Genomic DNA, 17,721 nt, shown 5'->3' on the forward strand with positions numbered 1-17,721 from the left:
GTTACGAAGAGTTGGACTCGACTAAACAACAACAACATAATTAATGAGTCTCGGCCACAGCAGAGATGTGGTGTGGAAGGAAGCAATATTCCCCCCAGGAGGCAAAATCTTGCCGCTGAGCGGAATCCTCCAGATATTCGGCTTGTGTTCGTTGCTTTCTCTCAAATACTCTGCTCTAGTACATGCAGCTTAAAGAATCAGAATTGCAGAGTTCTATTAATCGATTCCCGCGTCCTGGCCGCATTCCCTCCTCATACTCTATGCGTTGATTTTTTTTTTTCTTATTACTTTTTTAGATTGCAAGTTAAGGACTGCCTGCTTTGACTGCACGTGATGCGCTCTGTGGAACTTTCGGTTTGAAGAAACAAACAACATTTGGACCAGTTTTTCCTCCGCGGCATCAATCGCCCTTCTTCCTGCCTATATTACCTGCTTGCCTGCAGCCTCCCCTGGATTCCCCCCCACCGCACACACAATGCAAAGCACGTGCACGGAGGGGCGGGAACTACCGTTGCTATGGCGATGGGCTCCGAACGCACCAGGTTGGGAGTGGGGCACAGGAAAAGGCGCGACGTCAGTCCTGGCAGCGGCGGCGGCGCGAGGGAGGCCTGTCACCGAGCAACCGGGCAGAGGGGCGCGCGTGCGCGCTGAGCGCTTCCCCATTGGCCCGCAGCCGCCCCGCCCCCGCCTGACGCCGAGCGTGTGGTTTAAATGCTTCCCGGCTGGCGCCCGCCGCGCCTGTTCCTCGTGGGCGCCTGGACTGGCGCTGCGCTGGCTGACAGCGGCGGGGCAGGGCCAGGCTCCCTTCCTCCCGCGAGCTTCCTTCCCCGCCCCTTCCTTGCTCGAGGGGCGGGCGGCCCGATCGGAAAAACCCCCTATGCAGCCGCCGGGCCAGAATTGACGCTCCGCTGCCGGAGTCGCGGCTGCCTTTCGCCATGAGCTGCCTGGATGTGATGTACCAAGTCTATGGTCCTCCCCAGCCGTACTTCGCAGCCGCCTATAGCCCTTACCACCAGGTAGGTCGCCGGGGGCGGAGGGAGGCGGGGAAGCCCCAGGCACCGTCAAAGAGGTGCCGCTGGCCTGGCATATACCCTGGCATGGCTCAGTTGGTAGACCATGAGACTCTTAATGTCAGGCTCGTGAATTCGAGCCCCACGTTGGCCCAAAGAGTCCTGCATTGCAGGGGGTGGACTAGATGTTCCTCGGGGTTCCCTCCAGTTCTATGATTCTATCTCGAGCTTGGCACAATAATTCGTCGGGGGTGACTTATGAGCGCAGCCGGAGGAATCTTGGGGGGGGGGAGGTTAAGGGAATCCTGGGGCTCAACTTCTTGTATCGCTCTATTTCCCGCCCCACTCGTATTCCCTGGATGAATAATAGAATTGTAGAGTTGAGAGTCTCAATGGAGCGCCAGGGTGCAGGAATCTCAGTTTAGGTCATACATGACAGGTGGCCATCCAACCTCTGCTTAAATCCTTTCCAGTGAAGGAGAATCCACCACCTCTCGTGGCAGCCCGTTCCACTGTCGAACAGCTCTTACCGTCAGAAAATTCTTGGGCTGAAACGCAAATGGACCGCGGTCCCCTCGACTTCTGGGGGAATTGAATTAGCAAATGGTTCCGTTTTAGTCAGGCTTGTGGCGATTTTATTTTGGGTTTCTTTGCAAACGTGTTCATGTTCGGAATATGAAGTTCATGTTCGGGATGGCGCGTGGGGATGTTTCTCGGCGAGCTCAGCCTGCGCGCCAGTTGGACTTAAAAATATATTACCCATGGACACCAACGGTATTTAAACTTGTTTTCAGGAATGGGAGAACGACTGTAATGGTTAGAAGTGTTAATGAGATTGTAACAGGAGTTGGAACAATAGTTCAGCCACTAATTCCAGGGGTGGCTTTCGGAATGCCATTTTTACCTCGTTCTTCGCAGCCGTATGTGCAGTAACGCTGGCCTTCCTTGCGAGGATGTCGTAAGCTAACAGCGTGGATTGCTTTGGACTCGGAATACGTCCTATAAATGCAAACTATCCCAAATGATTATTTTATTTTTAGAAACCTGTCAGAATAGCTTCCTGCAATTTCGTTCTCTCTGGCCATTGCAATTTTCAGTGAGCTTTTATCTTTTTTTCGGTTAATTTCCTAAGCTAAGCAGGCGGGACGCGTTCTGCAGCTTTTTGTAAGAAAGTTCAGAACTCTGGACTCGGAAGTAGCAAAATGTTTCAGCCCTGTTCGTTTGCATGCAAAAGGCTCGGCGATAAATCCGAGACCGGCGCCTTCACTTGCCTCTCGGTTCGTTGTTCCAAATACAGTAAGAGAAGCAATTCGTTTTCATTTCCGTCGCTAGAGCAACCTTCTTCGAATCAAGGCGATCTGAATTGTATTGCGTCGGTAGCTAACGTGCCTCTTTAACGAATGTGAGTGTTGTTGTTTTGGGGTTTTTTTGTTTGTTTTGCTAGAAATAAATTTTGGTTCTTGAAGAGTTCAGATAAAAATAATATATCATTAAGGGGGGGGAATAACAAAATGCGGAAATACTGCCTTCCATATAAAGTCCGTCTTGCACAGCAAAAGAAATTCAAAATTGTTTCATTGTGTCGGGCGGAATAGAAATTCAGTTTACAAGGAAAACTGAAACGCAGCATTAAAGGAAGAGATAGCAGGCGACATTCAGTCCGACACTCTTTCTGTATTTCATGACCGTCTTAAACGGAACAGGCCCAACAATCCTAGGCGTTTGCTTCCAAATAAATGTGGTTGATAACGCGAAGTTAGGCTCTGTAGGACGCAGCCGGCGGCTAAGTCAATTTAGTTCACTTTGAAATCCTTAGGAACGTCTGCCTCGTTCATTCAGGTTCCTCCATAAAACGAATGAATGTCAGATAATAGTTCCACGAGTTACCTTCTTCCTTCCGCGATAACGTCCCAAGCGTGGCCCTCGCTATTTTTTCCTCTTCCCACCGAGGTACGGAGAATAATGCTTGTAATTCGTAATTTGTAATTTGTCAGGCTCTTTCTCAGATAGTTCTGCAAGGCCGGTCAGAATAGGGTCCCTTGAGAAAGGACCCAGTTCCCTATGCCGACTCCGTGCTGTGGCGGCACCTGGCTTCTGAAGCACCTTGATGATTATTAGTAGGATTTGGAGATCGCGGTACCTAATTTTCTTTCCCCGAGACTGTATTAAACATGGGACATTTCTGATGACCCGTCTGGGGACACGGACCGGAGTGGCTTGTCCAAGCCAATGCGCCTGATGCTTTGCCACAGTAACGAAGCAAAGAGAAGGAAAGCTTCCTGCCCCGAGGACCTTACAATTGTGCATTCCACACGAGGAGGTGCAGCTCGAGGAAATGGGAAGGTCACTCAGCAGGGGAAGAATACGAGTCCCGTTTGGTTTGTCAGTCTTTCGGCTGAGTGAGGAGCGGGAGATGCCGCTCTCAGGGCCCTCCGTGGTGGTGAAAATGGAGCGAATGAAAAATAATTTGCTGGGCTTTCTGGGTGCCGGTCCCTCCCTCCAATATCTGCTGCTTGGAGTGGGAGGCCGGTCAGCGCAGGGACTGAGGCAGGCGTAGGTCAGAATACGCTCCCAAATCGCTCCATCATAAGGAGAGTCCTGCTGGATCCGGCCCACCGCCCTATGTCGCACCGTGCCCAAGCAGATCCTCTGCGAAGGCCCCAAGCAGGCCAGGAGGGCAGGAGTCCTTCCCTCCTCCAGCTGTCCCCGTCCCCCCACCAAGACTCGTATTATTCGCAGGCACAACAGACCTCTGGCCGTGCAAGTAGCCCTTGTGGCCAGTAGCCACTCACTGACTGCTCCGCGAATGCGTCTATCGCCCTTTTAAAGCCGCTCTGCTCCTGAGATGGCCACGTCGTAGCATAATTAAATCGCAGAAATCTAGAGAGCGGCGAGCCTGGCTGCTTCGCCTCCCGCCCCCTCCAACGTCGTCTTACTCTCCCTCCAGGACTTTTGCGCTGTGTCCGAATCCAATTATTCATTTTGCATTTTGATGGCCCTTGACGGAGGCGGCAGCAACAGCAGCAGCAGCTGCAGACACGCTAACCGCGGCAAAGCAAACGTGGAGAACATTTAGCAGGCCTTCGAGATCTCTCTCTCTCTCAAAGAACCCAGTGAAAAATAATCTGGTCCCGTCGGAAATGCCTCTCTCTCTTTCTCTCCCCGTGCCAAGCGGGCGCTGTTCTTCCCAAACCGAGTTCGAGTCCTGCCAGTTGCGTGGCTTTCCCGCCGCCTCTTGATCCTACTAGAACTAAACTCAGAAAATAGTCTTACCAGCTTTTAGTTTTCCTTCTTTTGGTTTTGAAAGGGTTGGCGCTCCAGGGACCCTTCAGTGAGAGTAATTTCACGCGAATAACCAGGTTCAGGGCGATCTCTGGCTTGCCATTCCGGTCTCTTAGAATCAACAGGGCTTTTTGCTGTTGGCATAATTAAGAAACCAAAGTACACGAACATCTTCTGGATTTCGATCCGCATTGTGTCCCATTCGGACATTGTTAAAGCGCAGCGCTTTCATGCGCGAGGTAGTTTGTGGTGGTTGTTTTTTTATTTTACGATTCCTCCTGGTGTTTTCCCTTCAATTTGGACACTTAGTGTCACCTCTTATCTTTAAGAAGAAATGGAATTATTCGCCTGCTCCAGCTGTCTCGGGCTAGCTTGGAAGCGGGATGCCGCGGACGTCTTCTCTTCTGCCTGCGGACGTCGGCCGTTGCCTGGTTCATTTCCACCCCGGTCTTGCTTTTGTTTCCCCGCTCCTCTTGCAAAATACGGATCGGAGCGAGCAGGAGCGGTGCCTTCGCTTCTGTCCGGCCTGCGCAGCCGCTTTCCGAGGGCCCTTCTCAGCGGAGCGTCGGCCTCCACTAGCCAGGCACGTCGCCAAATTTTCCGCCGGCGCTGAGTGCTGCGAGCTGCGAGCGAAGCGCGCTAGCCAAACAGAGAAACCCGGAGCGCGTTGCTTCTTGCTCCTCTCCGCTGGCCGCAGCCCTCCGAGCCCAGGGAACTGGGTCAGTTTGCTTCGATTCAAAGTGTACGCTTTGAGTAGGAAGAGAGAGCTTTTCCCCTCCAGAGAAAAAGACGGGGCAGCTTGCTGCGATCCAGCAGCTCCTTCAGCCAGAACCGTTTGAGCAAAGCCCTTCCAAATTCTCTTGCCTGAAAGGTTTGTGGATCGGGAGATTGTAAAACCTGACTGAGGCGCAAACCACAGTGTCCCAAATCTCCCCACTGGTGAAAGGCAAAGCTTGCCTTCGCAGGAATCCGTGCATTTTGAGTGTTCTGTTTACATGTCCCTTCTACCCAGCCCTTCTTCACCAGGCCTCTACCTGAGCCTATAAAAGAGCCAGAGTAGGTCAGACGCCGGCAGACAGTTCAGACGTGTAGAGTGTTGGTCTCCCCTCCCATCCCCAGCTTTTATTATTTTTTTTAATAGCCCAGCAGCCCTTTGGCAAAGCAGTCGCAATGCGAGTTTTTGTAGCCAAAGAAACTTTCAGTCTGGGATAACAATAAATCATACCACCAGTCATTGATCAGAGTGCTTAATTGTATTTGTTTTTTTGTTATGGCATGCATGGTTCTCTCTTTCTCAATACAGTAGTACCTCGGGTTACATACGCTTCAGGTTACAGAATCTGCTAACCCAGAAATATTACCTCGGGTTAAGAACTTTGCTTCAGGATGAGAACAGAAATTGTGCTCCGGCAGCGTGGTGCTTCAGTTTAAGAACAATTTCAGGTTAAGAACGGACCTCCAGAACGAATTAAGTACTTAACCTGAGGTACCACTGTATTCTTCTCCCAACAACCCTGTGAGGTAGATTAGCATCTAAGAGACTGTGACTGGCTCAGGGAGCTTCATGGCTGAGTGGAGATTTGAGCCCTGGTCTCTCAAGTCCTAGTCCAACCCTCTAAGCACTACACCACACTGGCTCTGAATTTCATTACACACATTTTTTAAAGTTATGTGTGTCTATCAGTCCACCAGCCCAATGTATGCATGCTTTCCTCCTCTAGACCTCATTCCCTTCTGATGCACAGAGAGGGGCTCCTACATGGGTGGGTTTGTAGAAAAGACTGGGGATTGTTGCATTTCATTTATTTATACACAAAAACTGGGGTTGAGAGGCAGAACTTTCCTGCTGCCTCATTGCCCTCGAAATGCAACTGTTTGGCAGGGGAGCCATTGGCACATTTCCGGTGGGCAGGCATGTGTGCACGGATCTTGATTGCCTTTTGCTCTCTTCCACAGAAACTAGCCTTTTACTCGAAGATGCAGGAAGCCGCGGAGAGCGCCAGCACAAGCGGCAGCAGTGCCAGCAGCTCCTTCTCCAGCCACACTGCCCCTGCCAGCATCAAAGAGGAAGAGTGCAGCCCGGAGAAAGAGCGCCCCCCGGAGGCCGAAGTCATCAATTCCAGATGCGTCTTGTTCACCTATTTCCAAGGGGACATCAGTGCTGTGGTGGACGAGCACTTCAGCCGAGCCCTCAGCCAGCCCAGCAGCTACTCGCCCAGCAGCTCCAGCACAAAGGCTGCCATGAGGAGCTCCAGCTCTTGGAGGGGTGAGCTGATAAGCCTCTTGGCCCTGCAGGACCCTCGCTGCCTGGTCTGTCTGTGCCCACACTAGGAAACTCCTTGAATCTGGCTTAACTACTGGTGCCTTCCCAGCAGGGAACTGTAGTTCCGCGCAAGGGGCCAGGGAGAATTAGCACATGCTGTTGTCCCACTATAGCGTAAGGTGTGGTAGTTGTTGTTGAAAGCTAGGCAGCTCAGGGAGCAGCAGTGACCTGGATACAGACTTTGAATGGGATCTAATGCTTTGAAGCAAGGGGCATTTGGTACAACCTAGGTGTGCTGCTCCACCTGTGTTTGGCATTACCCACAGAGTTCTATGTCTGCAGTGGGGAAAGTGTGGAGTGGCTGGGGCAGAATTATATTGCATGTGTGCAAACATAATGGCTGACACATTTTCTCCAGGGATATCTGTTTATAATCACCTATAAAAGATCTTATCCTCTTTGAAATTAGGAAGGGAGCCAAGGCAATAAAGACTGTGTACACAGTACCAGCTTAAAACACAGCTAGGTCCTTCTTTTTCCCAATCTGGATCAAAGCTGGGGTTTTTTGAGGGGGGAAGAGATGCATCAAAACAATGTACTTCATAAGCAATGGCAGGATATATATGGCTAACATCGTGGGTATACCACTTCCCAAACTAGGAGCGGGAACACACTGGATGCATAGTAAACAGAAGTGTGTACACAGCCTAAGACTATATTGTTGATTTGGCCTTATGTGACTTAGTCCCAGGATAAGGGTACATAGGATCACAGCTTTAATGGTCTGTAGTAGCTACTCCGATAAATGAATCCAGGAATAGTCACATTCACCAAGGCTGTAATCCTTTAGGCTCACTTGGGAGTTAGTGACGCATAAGTTGCATTCAACTCAATGGGCCTTATTTATGAATAAATGGCAGCCTGCAAGAATCCACAAACAAACTTTAATTGGAAGCAATGAGGGGCATACATTTCATCTTTTGTGCCTTGCTTCCAAAACAGTGGGGGAAGGAAGCAATGAGCCACAAAAACATATTATCAGATTCCCAACACTAGATGCATTGAATGCTCTGAGTAAAGGACGTGGGCCAGGTCAATAGGGTTCTAAACCCTATTGATCTTAATTGAACAGTTAAGTGTGTGAAACCTATATGAAGCCTGCATATTCAGACACAATATATCACTGAAACTATTTGCGGGGGGGTTGGGACTCTTTTCCTTCGTGCTCTGCTTGTGGCCTTCTGATAGCAAGTATCTGGTCAGCCACTGTGTGAAGAGAGATGCTGAACGAGAAGGCTGTGTTTGATCCTGCAGGGCACTTCTGTAGTTGGTAAAAATACAAAGAGGCAAAACCAGATGCTTCCCTGGCCATGGGGGTCAATGGGAACTGGAGGACCAGGTACCTATAGATACATCTGCTGGAGTACCTTCATCTATACATCTCTTAAAGGCACAGGAGCCCCATGTTCTGTGCTGTTTGGCAGTGCAACCCTACTCAGAAGGAAGCCCCACTGAGTTCAGTGAGGTTTACTTCCTGGATTACAGCCTAAATCTTTTCCACTGCAAAAGGTGGGTTGTGTATGATGTGTTTTGAATTGTCCTGTAGGTCCATGAACTTCTATGCATATGAATAGAAGGGAATTCTATTATAGAATTCTATTCTGTATAGAAGAGAATATAGGAGAGATAGAATTTTAAAGAAAAACAGACTAGGGGTGCATCCACACTGGAATCTGTTTTGGGATGGGTTCTCTCCTTGCATGCAATTTTTTCTGAAGTTGCCGTGTCACCTTTGACATGCCAGTCCATGCTTTATTCAATTTAATCTAGATCTAACCTTTCCATTTGCCTTTAAGTATTTTCTTTTTTCTTTTAAAAAAGCGCCGGTTGCCAGCATCCCATTTATCTCAATAACCTTCCTGCAAACTAAACCCTGTCTGGCAGTGCAATGGTAGCTAGTAGAGCACCTGTTTTGCCTGCAGAAGGTCAAATCCCCAGGTAGGTCTGCAAATGTCCCTAGTCTGAATTGAGAGTCTCTGCCAATCACTGTGGACTATTCTGATCTAGCTGGACCAAAAGCTCAATCCAAGGCAGCTGCCTGTGAAAGGTGATGTTTCTCTTACTAAATTCTCCAAGCTGATACATTTCTGCTCACACATATCAGATCAAAAAGTGTGTAGTTTTGAAAACACGTTTAATCCAGTTTAGAATTTTAACATTACCTCTTTGTACATTTCCAAAGTTTGCAGCATTATTAGTATTATTATTATTAGTATTATTATTATTATTAAAGTTCCACTTACTGGAATTTACAGGGATAAACTTTTCACAGGGAGGGGAGAAATGAATTTACCCCCTTTCCTGCCAAACTCCAAAAGTCCCCGACGAGGGCAGCTCAGCTGCCGGAATTTCAGAAAGACAAAACAAATGGCCCAGCAAGGTCTCCCTGGAGCAGCTGCCGGGCCGAGAAGGGCAGAGGGCTGCCCTGCCCTTTGTGGCCCCCAAGAGGCCGTTGTCAAGAAAATCTCGGCAGCCCCTCGGGGAGCGCAACTGGGGGAAGGGAGAAACAAGCTGGGGCGTCTGCGCCCGGGCGAGCGAGACCAGCATGCCGGAGGCTTGGGCCACGCCAGCGCCGTGAGCCGCCGCTTGAGCTGCAGCAATTAGCAGCGGATTCCGTTCTCTTTCGGCGGCGAAAAGCGGCGCTTGTTAATTCCTGCATATCAAGCAGCTGTTAAATGAACAGGGGCGGGAGGAGGATGGTGATTTGGGGGTTATTGGGTTTTTTAAAAAACAACTTGAACACGAGAAAACAAGACTTATTGCAGGAGGACACGTGGACACCGAGGGCTGAATACATACAGATCAGTAATATTATTATAACACTAGTTACAGGTAGATAGCCGTGTTGGTCTGCCATAGTCGAAACAAAATTAAAAAATTCCTTCCAGTAGCAGCTGAAGAAGTGTGCACGCACACGAAAGCTCATACCAATAACAAACTCAGTTGGTCTCTAAGGTGCTACTGGAAGGAATTTTTTTATTATTATTATGTTATTTTATATTTTTAAATTTTTTTATTACAATACAGTATATTTATTTATACAGTACCCCGTATTTTCCTCTGACCAGGGACTCAAGACAGTTTACAGATAAAAATAAGAACAGTTCAAAACATGGGGAGGGGACACCAAGCATTAAAAAAACACCAATTAAACATTGATATAATTGAGAGAGAGCTTGCGAAACTATCCATTTTCATCCTGGAAGCAGCTCGTCTGAACTCCATGGGGGTTTACTTCCAGGCAAAGAGATGACAGGATCGTAGTACCAACTTTTCCTTTTTAAAAAGGGATCTTGCATGGGACTGGTTAATTTCGGGATTAATATTCTTCACTCTAAAGGGCCACCGGGAGGCGACAGGTCGCAGCAAGACACCGTCCCCTTTAACCAACAGACACCCCGGCCCCGTAATGGCCGCCGACTTGGGGCAGGGGACATAGGGCGCGGGGAAACGCATGGAGGCAGATAGGGAGGAGCGTCTTAATTCAATGGGGAAAGGAAACGAATCCGGTAACGAACGCAGAAGGCGGGGGAGAGGCTGGGGTTTTCCAGGTACGCAAATTGCACATTTAAGAACGGGGTTTTCTTTCCAAGGCTCTAAGAAACGAAAAATCCAATCTGCCCGATAAAGGCAAAGGAAAAGCCCCCAAACAACACTTTTGAGAGGAAACTCAATGGGATGCAATACCATTTACTTCTGAATAAAAAGACGTGGGATGCAAAATGTAGCCGCCTCATCGCCCAACCTGTTAGGCTACTTGAAGAGAGCAAATAATTTTTTGTCCCCCAAATATTACTTAATGCTTTTTAAGTCCTGGTTCCTGGCGTTGTAGAAATAAGGCGACCCTGAAGCAAAAATATAGAAAGTAAGTGATTTTAAATAGTTGTAGGAATGCTTTTGCAGCAGCGGGTGTTCCTGTCTGGAATCCTCTGGAATTGGGGCACAGCTTACCGGGGGAGAAATTCCATCGAATTCTGGAGTAAATGCAAGTGTAGAATTGCACGGGCTAACGGCACAATTATGTGTACATTCACTCTGAAGGAATTGTTCAGCAATGAAAGGTACCCCCATAATATGTGCGCTTAGGACAGGCCCCTTAAATTCAAGTACATAACAAGCCGGAGTCACAGACTGGGGGTCTCATTCCCTCTCCATTCGATTCCAAGGTGTTTTGTTTAATATGGATAATTCCCCCCCTCGCCTTTTTCCACCTTTTTGGTTTTTTTGGCTAGGCCGGATGATGCCAAGCAACGACTTCTGGGAGAGAGAAAAAGTTGGGTTTTAGAACATGCATTCACTCTCGATTCATGGATCTTACTGGGTTTTTAATCATTTTTATAAGCGGACAGGGTAATGAACAGTAATAACTAATTGCTATCTTAGTTATTGCTAATTAGTGTGATAACTAATTGCTTTCTTTTTAGAAAGAGGCAAATCTTTAAAATTGGCAATTAATTCTCAACTACCATCACCTTTTTTCTTTTTCTTTTATTTTAAAAAAAATCTGCCTGTATTCTGAAATACTGCACCGCAGTATATGGCATTTTCTAGTGAAGAAAGAGATGGCTGGGGTATTTCTGGATACGCTGGGTGATGCTCTTCAAAAATCAATACGGAGTATGACACCATGGGCGTAGCCTAGGGGGGGCAGCTACCCCCCAATCAATATAAACCTGAAGTTCTGCCCCCCCTAACAAAAGCCTGCCCCCCTGATAAAAATCCTGGCTACGTCCATGTATGACACACTTGGATATCAAAGCACAGTCACAGCAGCCAGAAAACAAGCTGCTGAGAAGGAGAAATCTCGAAATTCAGCAATATTTGTCTAAACGCGGACATCACCATTCCAGAGACGTTTAAGCAGAAGTCCCAAAGTCAGGCCGCAGCCCCATACCTGAGAGCGACCCTCACTGAATTACTTCCGAGTAGCCATTCTTTGCAGGCATCACTCTCTCGAAGTAAACATGCTTCCACTGGGGTCAAACTTCTGTTTCCCCGGCTAGTTAGAATCATAAAGGAGCTGTAGAGTTGGAAGAGACCACAAGGGTCATCTAGTCCACCCCCTGCAATGTATGAATCTTTTGCCCAACGTGGGGCTCGAACTCACGACCCCGAGAGTCTCATGCTCCCACCCCACTTTGTTCGAGCAAGTTGTTTTCCAGATTGGAAGTGCAAATTCGTTTCTTTAGTGCGCTTCTGCATCGCCCTTCAGCAATGCGCAAAAACTGGGACAGAAATCACCCTTGGAAAACTTGCAAAATCTCGAACCTCAGCCTTGTGGGGAGCAGCGGTGCGGTCCAGGGCAAGACTGCGGCGCAGAGATCCAGCAAGGGGTCCCGGTCAGCGGAATGAGTAGGCGGGTCCGCGGACGCAGCAGGTCTGCTTTCCCCACTTGGGGGGAAGTAAGCTTAGCGAAGTGATAGACAGGTTACCCTCTGGAAGAGCTCCACCACCATTAAGTCCAGCTTGGGTCCCATGCTGTTGCTGGACTACAACTCCCATCACCCCTAGTTAGAAGGACCGGTGGCCAAGGAATGATGGGAGTTGTAGTCCAACACCACCTGGGAACCCAATCCCAGGGGCAATTTTATCCTTTCCGCTCGGCCCCGATCCCCACTTAAATGCCTCCTGGCGACTAGAAGGGCTGACAGAGAGAAAGGAGTCCATGGCAGACTCTGTGACTCTAAAGGGCGCTTCCGTGGGACTGTAGCAGCGCTCCAAAAATAGGGGCTTACAGGACGCAGGGTGTCACCTCGGCCCCAGACACTCATAATTCTGCTTGAAGCCAGCAGCTAAGGGACACGATCCGATGTACGTTTGTTCTTAAAGAAGTTCCGCGACTTTCCGGCGTACTCGAATATTTTGCAGGGTAGCCCTGGTAGGAAAGCACTTGCTCTGATCAGCGATTGCTTTGGTCGCGATTTGAACGCCCGAGGAGCCACTAAGGGTTGTTTTGGATATACACAGGATGCCGTTTGGTCTCGAGCTGCAGCCTGATCTTAGCCATGCTTCTTCAGAAACATTTCCACGGGGCTTGCTTCCGAGGAAGCGCGCGCAGGATCGCAGGCGCAAAGCGTCTTCCCGCCCTGTTTAAAAATAAAATAAATGAGAACCATGCCTATAATGAAGCATAGTTAAGTTGCAAGGGCATTATTTGAGAGAGATCTGCAAGCTCCCTCATGACCTTACTGTGAATGCAGATCTTCCATTTTGAGACTTGGTCATGAGAAATCTAAACCCCCGCTTACTCATGAAGCTCGCAAGGTGTCCTTGGTTAAAGCAAGTGATTATCCTGCAACCTGATGGGATCCTTGTGGTGGCTGCATGAGATGCGCCCCCCCCATGGTATACTTAACACATTAAAAAAAAGTGTGTGTAGAGTGTAATTTAGATTTTATCACTATGGGATTCTGTGAGAATAATCCCAAGGATAATCTCTTGAGATCAGATGTTGTTAGGGTTCTGTTATCTGCCTCAAGGTTCATTGACAGCTGAGATTGTCTGTTGCTCCGTGGGAATCAAATTGCTTATGAGCTCTTGAGAATCATGGGTTGCTCACAGTGTGGATCTCTTCTGGAATCAAGGGTTCAGGGTTCATCTGGCTCATTCAGTGCACTCTCTCTTTAAAAAGATTCACCAGGGTGGAGTTAAGTTTCTGGAGGACTAGAGACATTTTTATTTTATTTTTTGAAAGATGCCAATAATACTTTTTAGTTAGGAAAGTGCAGAATATATTTCCTTTTGACACAAGACACCAAACAACTCATCTGTGCTCATGTCATATTATTCAACCAATCTTCTTAATGCTGGACAAAATACAAAAGTAAATTCATGTTACAATTCAGCCAATTTCAATACAGATATACGGTATACATGGATGTAAAGGATGGAGTTAAGTGACAATGAAACATAAAAAGCAAGCTAGGATCATTCCATTTCAGTTCTGAATAAATTGCCACAGAAAATGGGATGTATCCATCCTCAGTCCTCATCGGTGTAGACCCACTGAGATCAATGGACATGATGACTAACTTAAATCAGTAGATTGTCAGCTTGCGTCTTGCATTTCACTGCAATTTAATGCCAAACTTTACTCTCCCCATCCCTTTACTCCTATGTGTATCTGCCAAATAGAACTGCATTTCATGTACCTGACAACATGGACTAAGATCCACACAAACTTTTGCCATAATAAATTGGTTAGTTTTTAACGTGCTTCTAGGGTCTTGGTTGGATTTTAGTGCTTATTTTGTATTTTGACAGAGGCTTTACATGATGCAAGGGTAAAAATGAACGTTAGGGTTCCATCTAAACTTAAGGCTTTCAATCGCATAGCAGCAAATTCAGGTTGTGCAATTAAAGCTGATTCTGAGCTTTTGTGAAACAAACCCACTTCCCCGCAATATCCGACTTTTTACAATAAGGAAATGGGCAGAGGAATGCACTCTGTGGGATAACAGTGGCTTGATGCAACATCATCCAATCTTACCACAGAAAAGTCAAGGCAAATGCTCATCAAGCAGCTGATGTGGCCTAATCTCTCCACAAACAAATCAGGTTGAATGCTGGTTAATCAGGTCATCTGGAAGCTCATCCAGACTTCCTTTTGTGCCACGTTTCTAGACACAGGTCCATGCTTTAAAGCTTCTTGTCCTAGTGCTTCCCTCCCCAGCACTTTCCCCACAAAAACATGTTCTTTACCGCTGAATTGGAGCAAACAGCAATCCACAGAAAACCTGAATTGCTGTTTGTCCTAATTAAGCATTAAAGAGCAGGTTTCCCCGAGGTAAGTAGTGGAAGGAGGGAGCGCTTGAACACAGAGCTTTAAAATGAGGACCTGTTCCTAGAAAGTGTAGAGCAAAAGGATGAGCCCTTAGTCATGGTTACAGCTGACCAATTGAAATTGCCTATTTAAAGCATTCACTGGTAAAAATGGCATTGGCCTTTATAATTCAAGGGACTCTTTTTTTGGAGAGCACCCTTCTATTCTTGATGTGAATCAGAAAAAGAGGTTGATGGCCAGGGTGAAAGTCCAGGAGAGGGCTAATCTGAAGACCCTTTTGGCGAAACAATTTGCCTTGGAAACAGGTTACAGGAAGGATGCTTATCTAGAAAACACATGCATTATCAGTAGGAGTCCTTGTGGTTAATGGAATGGATGGACATCACACCTTTCTGATGAGGCTCTGATGTGCTTCTCCACCTTCCTTTGTTCAGATGGATCATTCCCCATGAGCCAACGCAGCTTCCCGCCTTCCTTCTGGAACAGCACGTACCAGCCCTCTTCAGTGCCTGCGTCCCTGGGCAGCCCACTGTCAGCCACTGCCCACAGTGAACTGCCCTTTGCCACAGCGGACCCTTACTCTCCAGGCTCACTGCACAGTCACCTCCACCAGGGGCCCCCGGAGCCCTGGCACCCTGCCCATCACCACCATCACCACCACCACCACCCTTACATTGGAACACAGAGCTCAGCCTACCCTCGACCCACCGCTGTGCATGAGGTCTACGGCCCTCACTTTGACCCTCGCTATGGCTCCCTGCTGGTGCCCGCCGCTTCCGTGCGCCCCCACCGCCTCACGCCCGCCTCAGTGCCCACGCCCGTCAGCCCTCCGTGCGAGCTGGGCAAGAGTGAGCCTGCCACTTCAGCGTGGACAACGCCAGCACCTTTCGCCAGTCCTGCAGGGGAAATGGCACAGAGTTTAGGCCTCAATGTGGACACAGGTAAGGCCTGGCAGGTGTAGCTTTCTGTTTCTGTCCATCCACCCTTTTCTCACATCCTGAATTGTGTGTGTGTGTGTGTGTGTGTGTGTGTGTGTGTGTGTTCATCATCAGTAAGGTCCCCTTGCTCTACCCCAAATAAATACAAATAACAAAATGAACAGTAATAGAATACACTTCCTGCCCTCAGCCCTTCTCAGAGGTCCAGAGAGGCAGGGGCCACTTCCAGCTTTTGAGGTCCTTAGCCATAATAAAAAAATTTAAATGACGACGCATGAAAACAAAGTAAGGCACCAAACAGAAACAGAGTGAGACATAAAACTGAGTTATTTATTTCTAAACTTAACAGGTGCTTTTCTTGCCTTTCTGCAAAAAAATAATAATAAATGCTGTAATTATCAAGAAGAAAAATCTAGCTTTCGTGCAGTGATATTAAGTGTAGCGTATCCATGCAAACACTCTTGCCCCGTAGCTGAATGGTGATAGTTCTGTAGCTGCTTCAACACATCATAGGTGGGCTCACTTGAAGCCACTGATGCAGGCAAACTGAGAAAAATAGGTACTGTAATATGATTGTGACATTAGGAAACACACCGGAGAGCCCAAGTTCAAGTATTCCTTGATGCAACTTATTATTCAGCCCTCGGTGTTCAAAAGTTATCCACGACTATCTTAGGGAGTATGTTCACAAAATGAACATAACCTTTCCTCAAGAAACTTTCAGTTTTTATCAAATTCTTGATAGAAAATGTTTTCTTGTTAGAGGAGATGTCTGCTATGTGTTTTCCATGAAATACAGATATTACTATTTTTATTTTTAGTTTAGTGGGTGTGCAAACTTAGGTAACATCTCTCTCTCTCTTTCTCTGTGTTTGTCTCTCTCTTTCTTTCCCTCTCTAAGGAAAGAATTCTGGATTCTACAATTCAAAAGACTAAGGGTGAAACCAATTATCCCTGTAGGGGCCTAGTTGTAAATAAAACTGGTCACATCTCTTGTGAGTCTCTATTGCATTTATTCCCCAAGCAGGGATGACTCCAAGGGGTAGCAACAATGGGTCCAGGTGCTCCCCCTCCAAATGTTTCCCACTTCCCCTTGCTCCCCTAATGTGTATTTTTATGGAGTTGCTCCTGTCCTTGAGCTCTATAGTATAATTTTCTAAATTGTCACCATCCTCTTAATAAGCCTGTAGGGTGAGCTCTTTGTGTTTGTGAGGGCTCATCATGGCAACCCATTGTTAATGCCTAGTTTATAGTCAAGTCACCTCTCTGTTTAGAAAATGTTTTATTCAATTCCAAGTGCCCATTTTTACAGATGTGGAACTAAAGGTGAGCGACAGTGCCAAAACCAGATTTCCACCAGGATTCCCTAAATTCTGTTGTGAAGCTATCCATTTGAACTTGGGTTTTCCTTTTATTTCGAGAGTGCGTTGCTATGCTTTTAGATAGGTTACCTACCCTTTCAAGAAAATGGTGGTGGTTGTCTTTTCCCACCCCTGCCCCATCCTTATATATTTATACTCCTCCCCCTTTTCTGTTTTATTTTATTTCCATTTTCTCTTTCTCTTTCTCTCTCTCTTTTCTCTGTTCTCAGGTTTACAGCCTCAGGATAAAAGCAAGGACCTCTATTGGTTTTAGACCTGCCCTTCCACCTTTTCTTCTTCCCCTCTAGTCAGATCTCTGCCTAAGTAGGACTGGTGGTGACAGAGCTGAATCGAGTCGATTTGTAACAGCTTCTGATCTTGGTTTACAGCTCGCCGTTATTCCTTCTGTGGTGGATCCCTCCTGAGCTGAACTGCTGATTCTAAAGCGTTCCCAACCACCCCACAACTCCATCTTCTTTGTCCCCCTCCATCTTTCAGTATCTCGTGTCACATTACAAGGACAAGAACACGGGCAATTCAGTGGGAGTTAAAAGCTGCTTAGACTTCAACTTTCAACCAACAGGACCTAAGATGATGATGGGGTGATGATGGGGTTGGGCACCCTCATCCATGAACAGTGGCCAGGCCATTCTAAAGAATCAAGATGAACAAAGAAGGACTTTGAAATTGCTGACTTTAGGAAGCAAAAAGTGTTTGCTGCTGGCACAATGGCATGGACTTTTCTTTTTGACTGACATTTTTTAAAAAACAAAAACACCTCCACAGTCCTTTTTCAAAGCAGCATGAGAAGATATTCAGACGTTGTAAATGGGATTGTTGTCCTTTCCACTGTAGAAACAAAGAAAGGAATTCTAAACTCCTAGGCACGTTTGGGATTTTTTCCCTTTTTTTAAAATGGAGAGACCTTTCAGTCTTCAGCATAGTGATGAGTGGCAAGTGACTAGCACAGGCCACCTGCCCTCCCAGCTTACACAAATGCAGCTGTTCAAGAGACAACTGTTCA

At 47.3% G+C, this 17,721-nt stretch overlaps 1 protein-coding gene across 5 annotated transcripts; it reads left to right on the forward strand.

The window, feature by feature from the left end:
• Nucleotides 1-737: 737 nt before the first annotated feature.
• On the forward strand, nt 738-17,475 carry VGLL2 (vestigial like family member 2). Of its 5 annotated transcripts, none has more exons than XR_014155046.1 (5): nt 738-1,016; nt 6,249-6,558; nt 14,833-15,339; nt 16,238-16,331; nt 16,928-17,475. XR_014155046.1 is itself a non-coding variant. In XM_081856243.1 (5 exons), exons 1-4 carry the CDS (start codon nt 936-938, stop codon nt 16,270-16,272), a joined length of 933 nt encoding a protein of 310 aa, XP_081712369.1. In that variant the 5' UTR covers nt 738-935; the 3' UTR covers nt 16,273-16,274; nt 16,928-17,475. The 5 variants fall into 5 exon arrangements, 4 of the variants coding, with proteins under 4 accessions (XP_081712369.1, XP_081712370.1, XP_081712367.1 ...); XM_081856243.1 differs by having other exon boundaries at nt 16,238-16,274; XM_081856244.1 differs by having other exon boundaries at nt 16,238-16,274; nt 17,087-17,475.
• Nucleotides 17,476-17,721: the final 246 nt, after the last annotated feature.

This window comes from Podarcis erhardii, assembly GCF_964252035.2.
Source record: "Podarcis erhardii genome assembly, chromosome: 3".
In the NCBI taxonomy this organism is placed as follows: domain Eukaryota; kingdom Metazoa; phylum Chordata; class Lepidosauria; order Squamata; family Lacertidae; genus Podarcis; species Podarcis erhardii.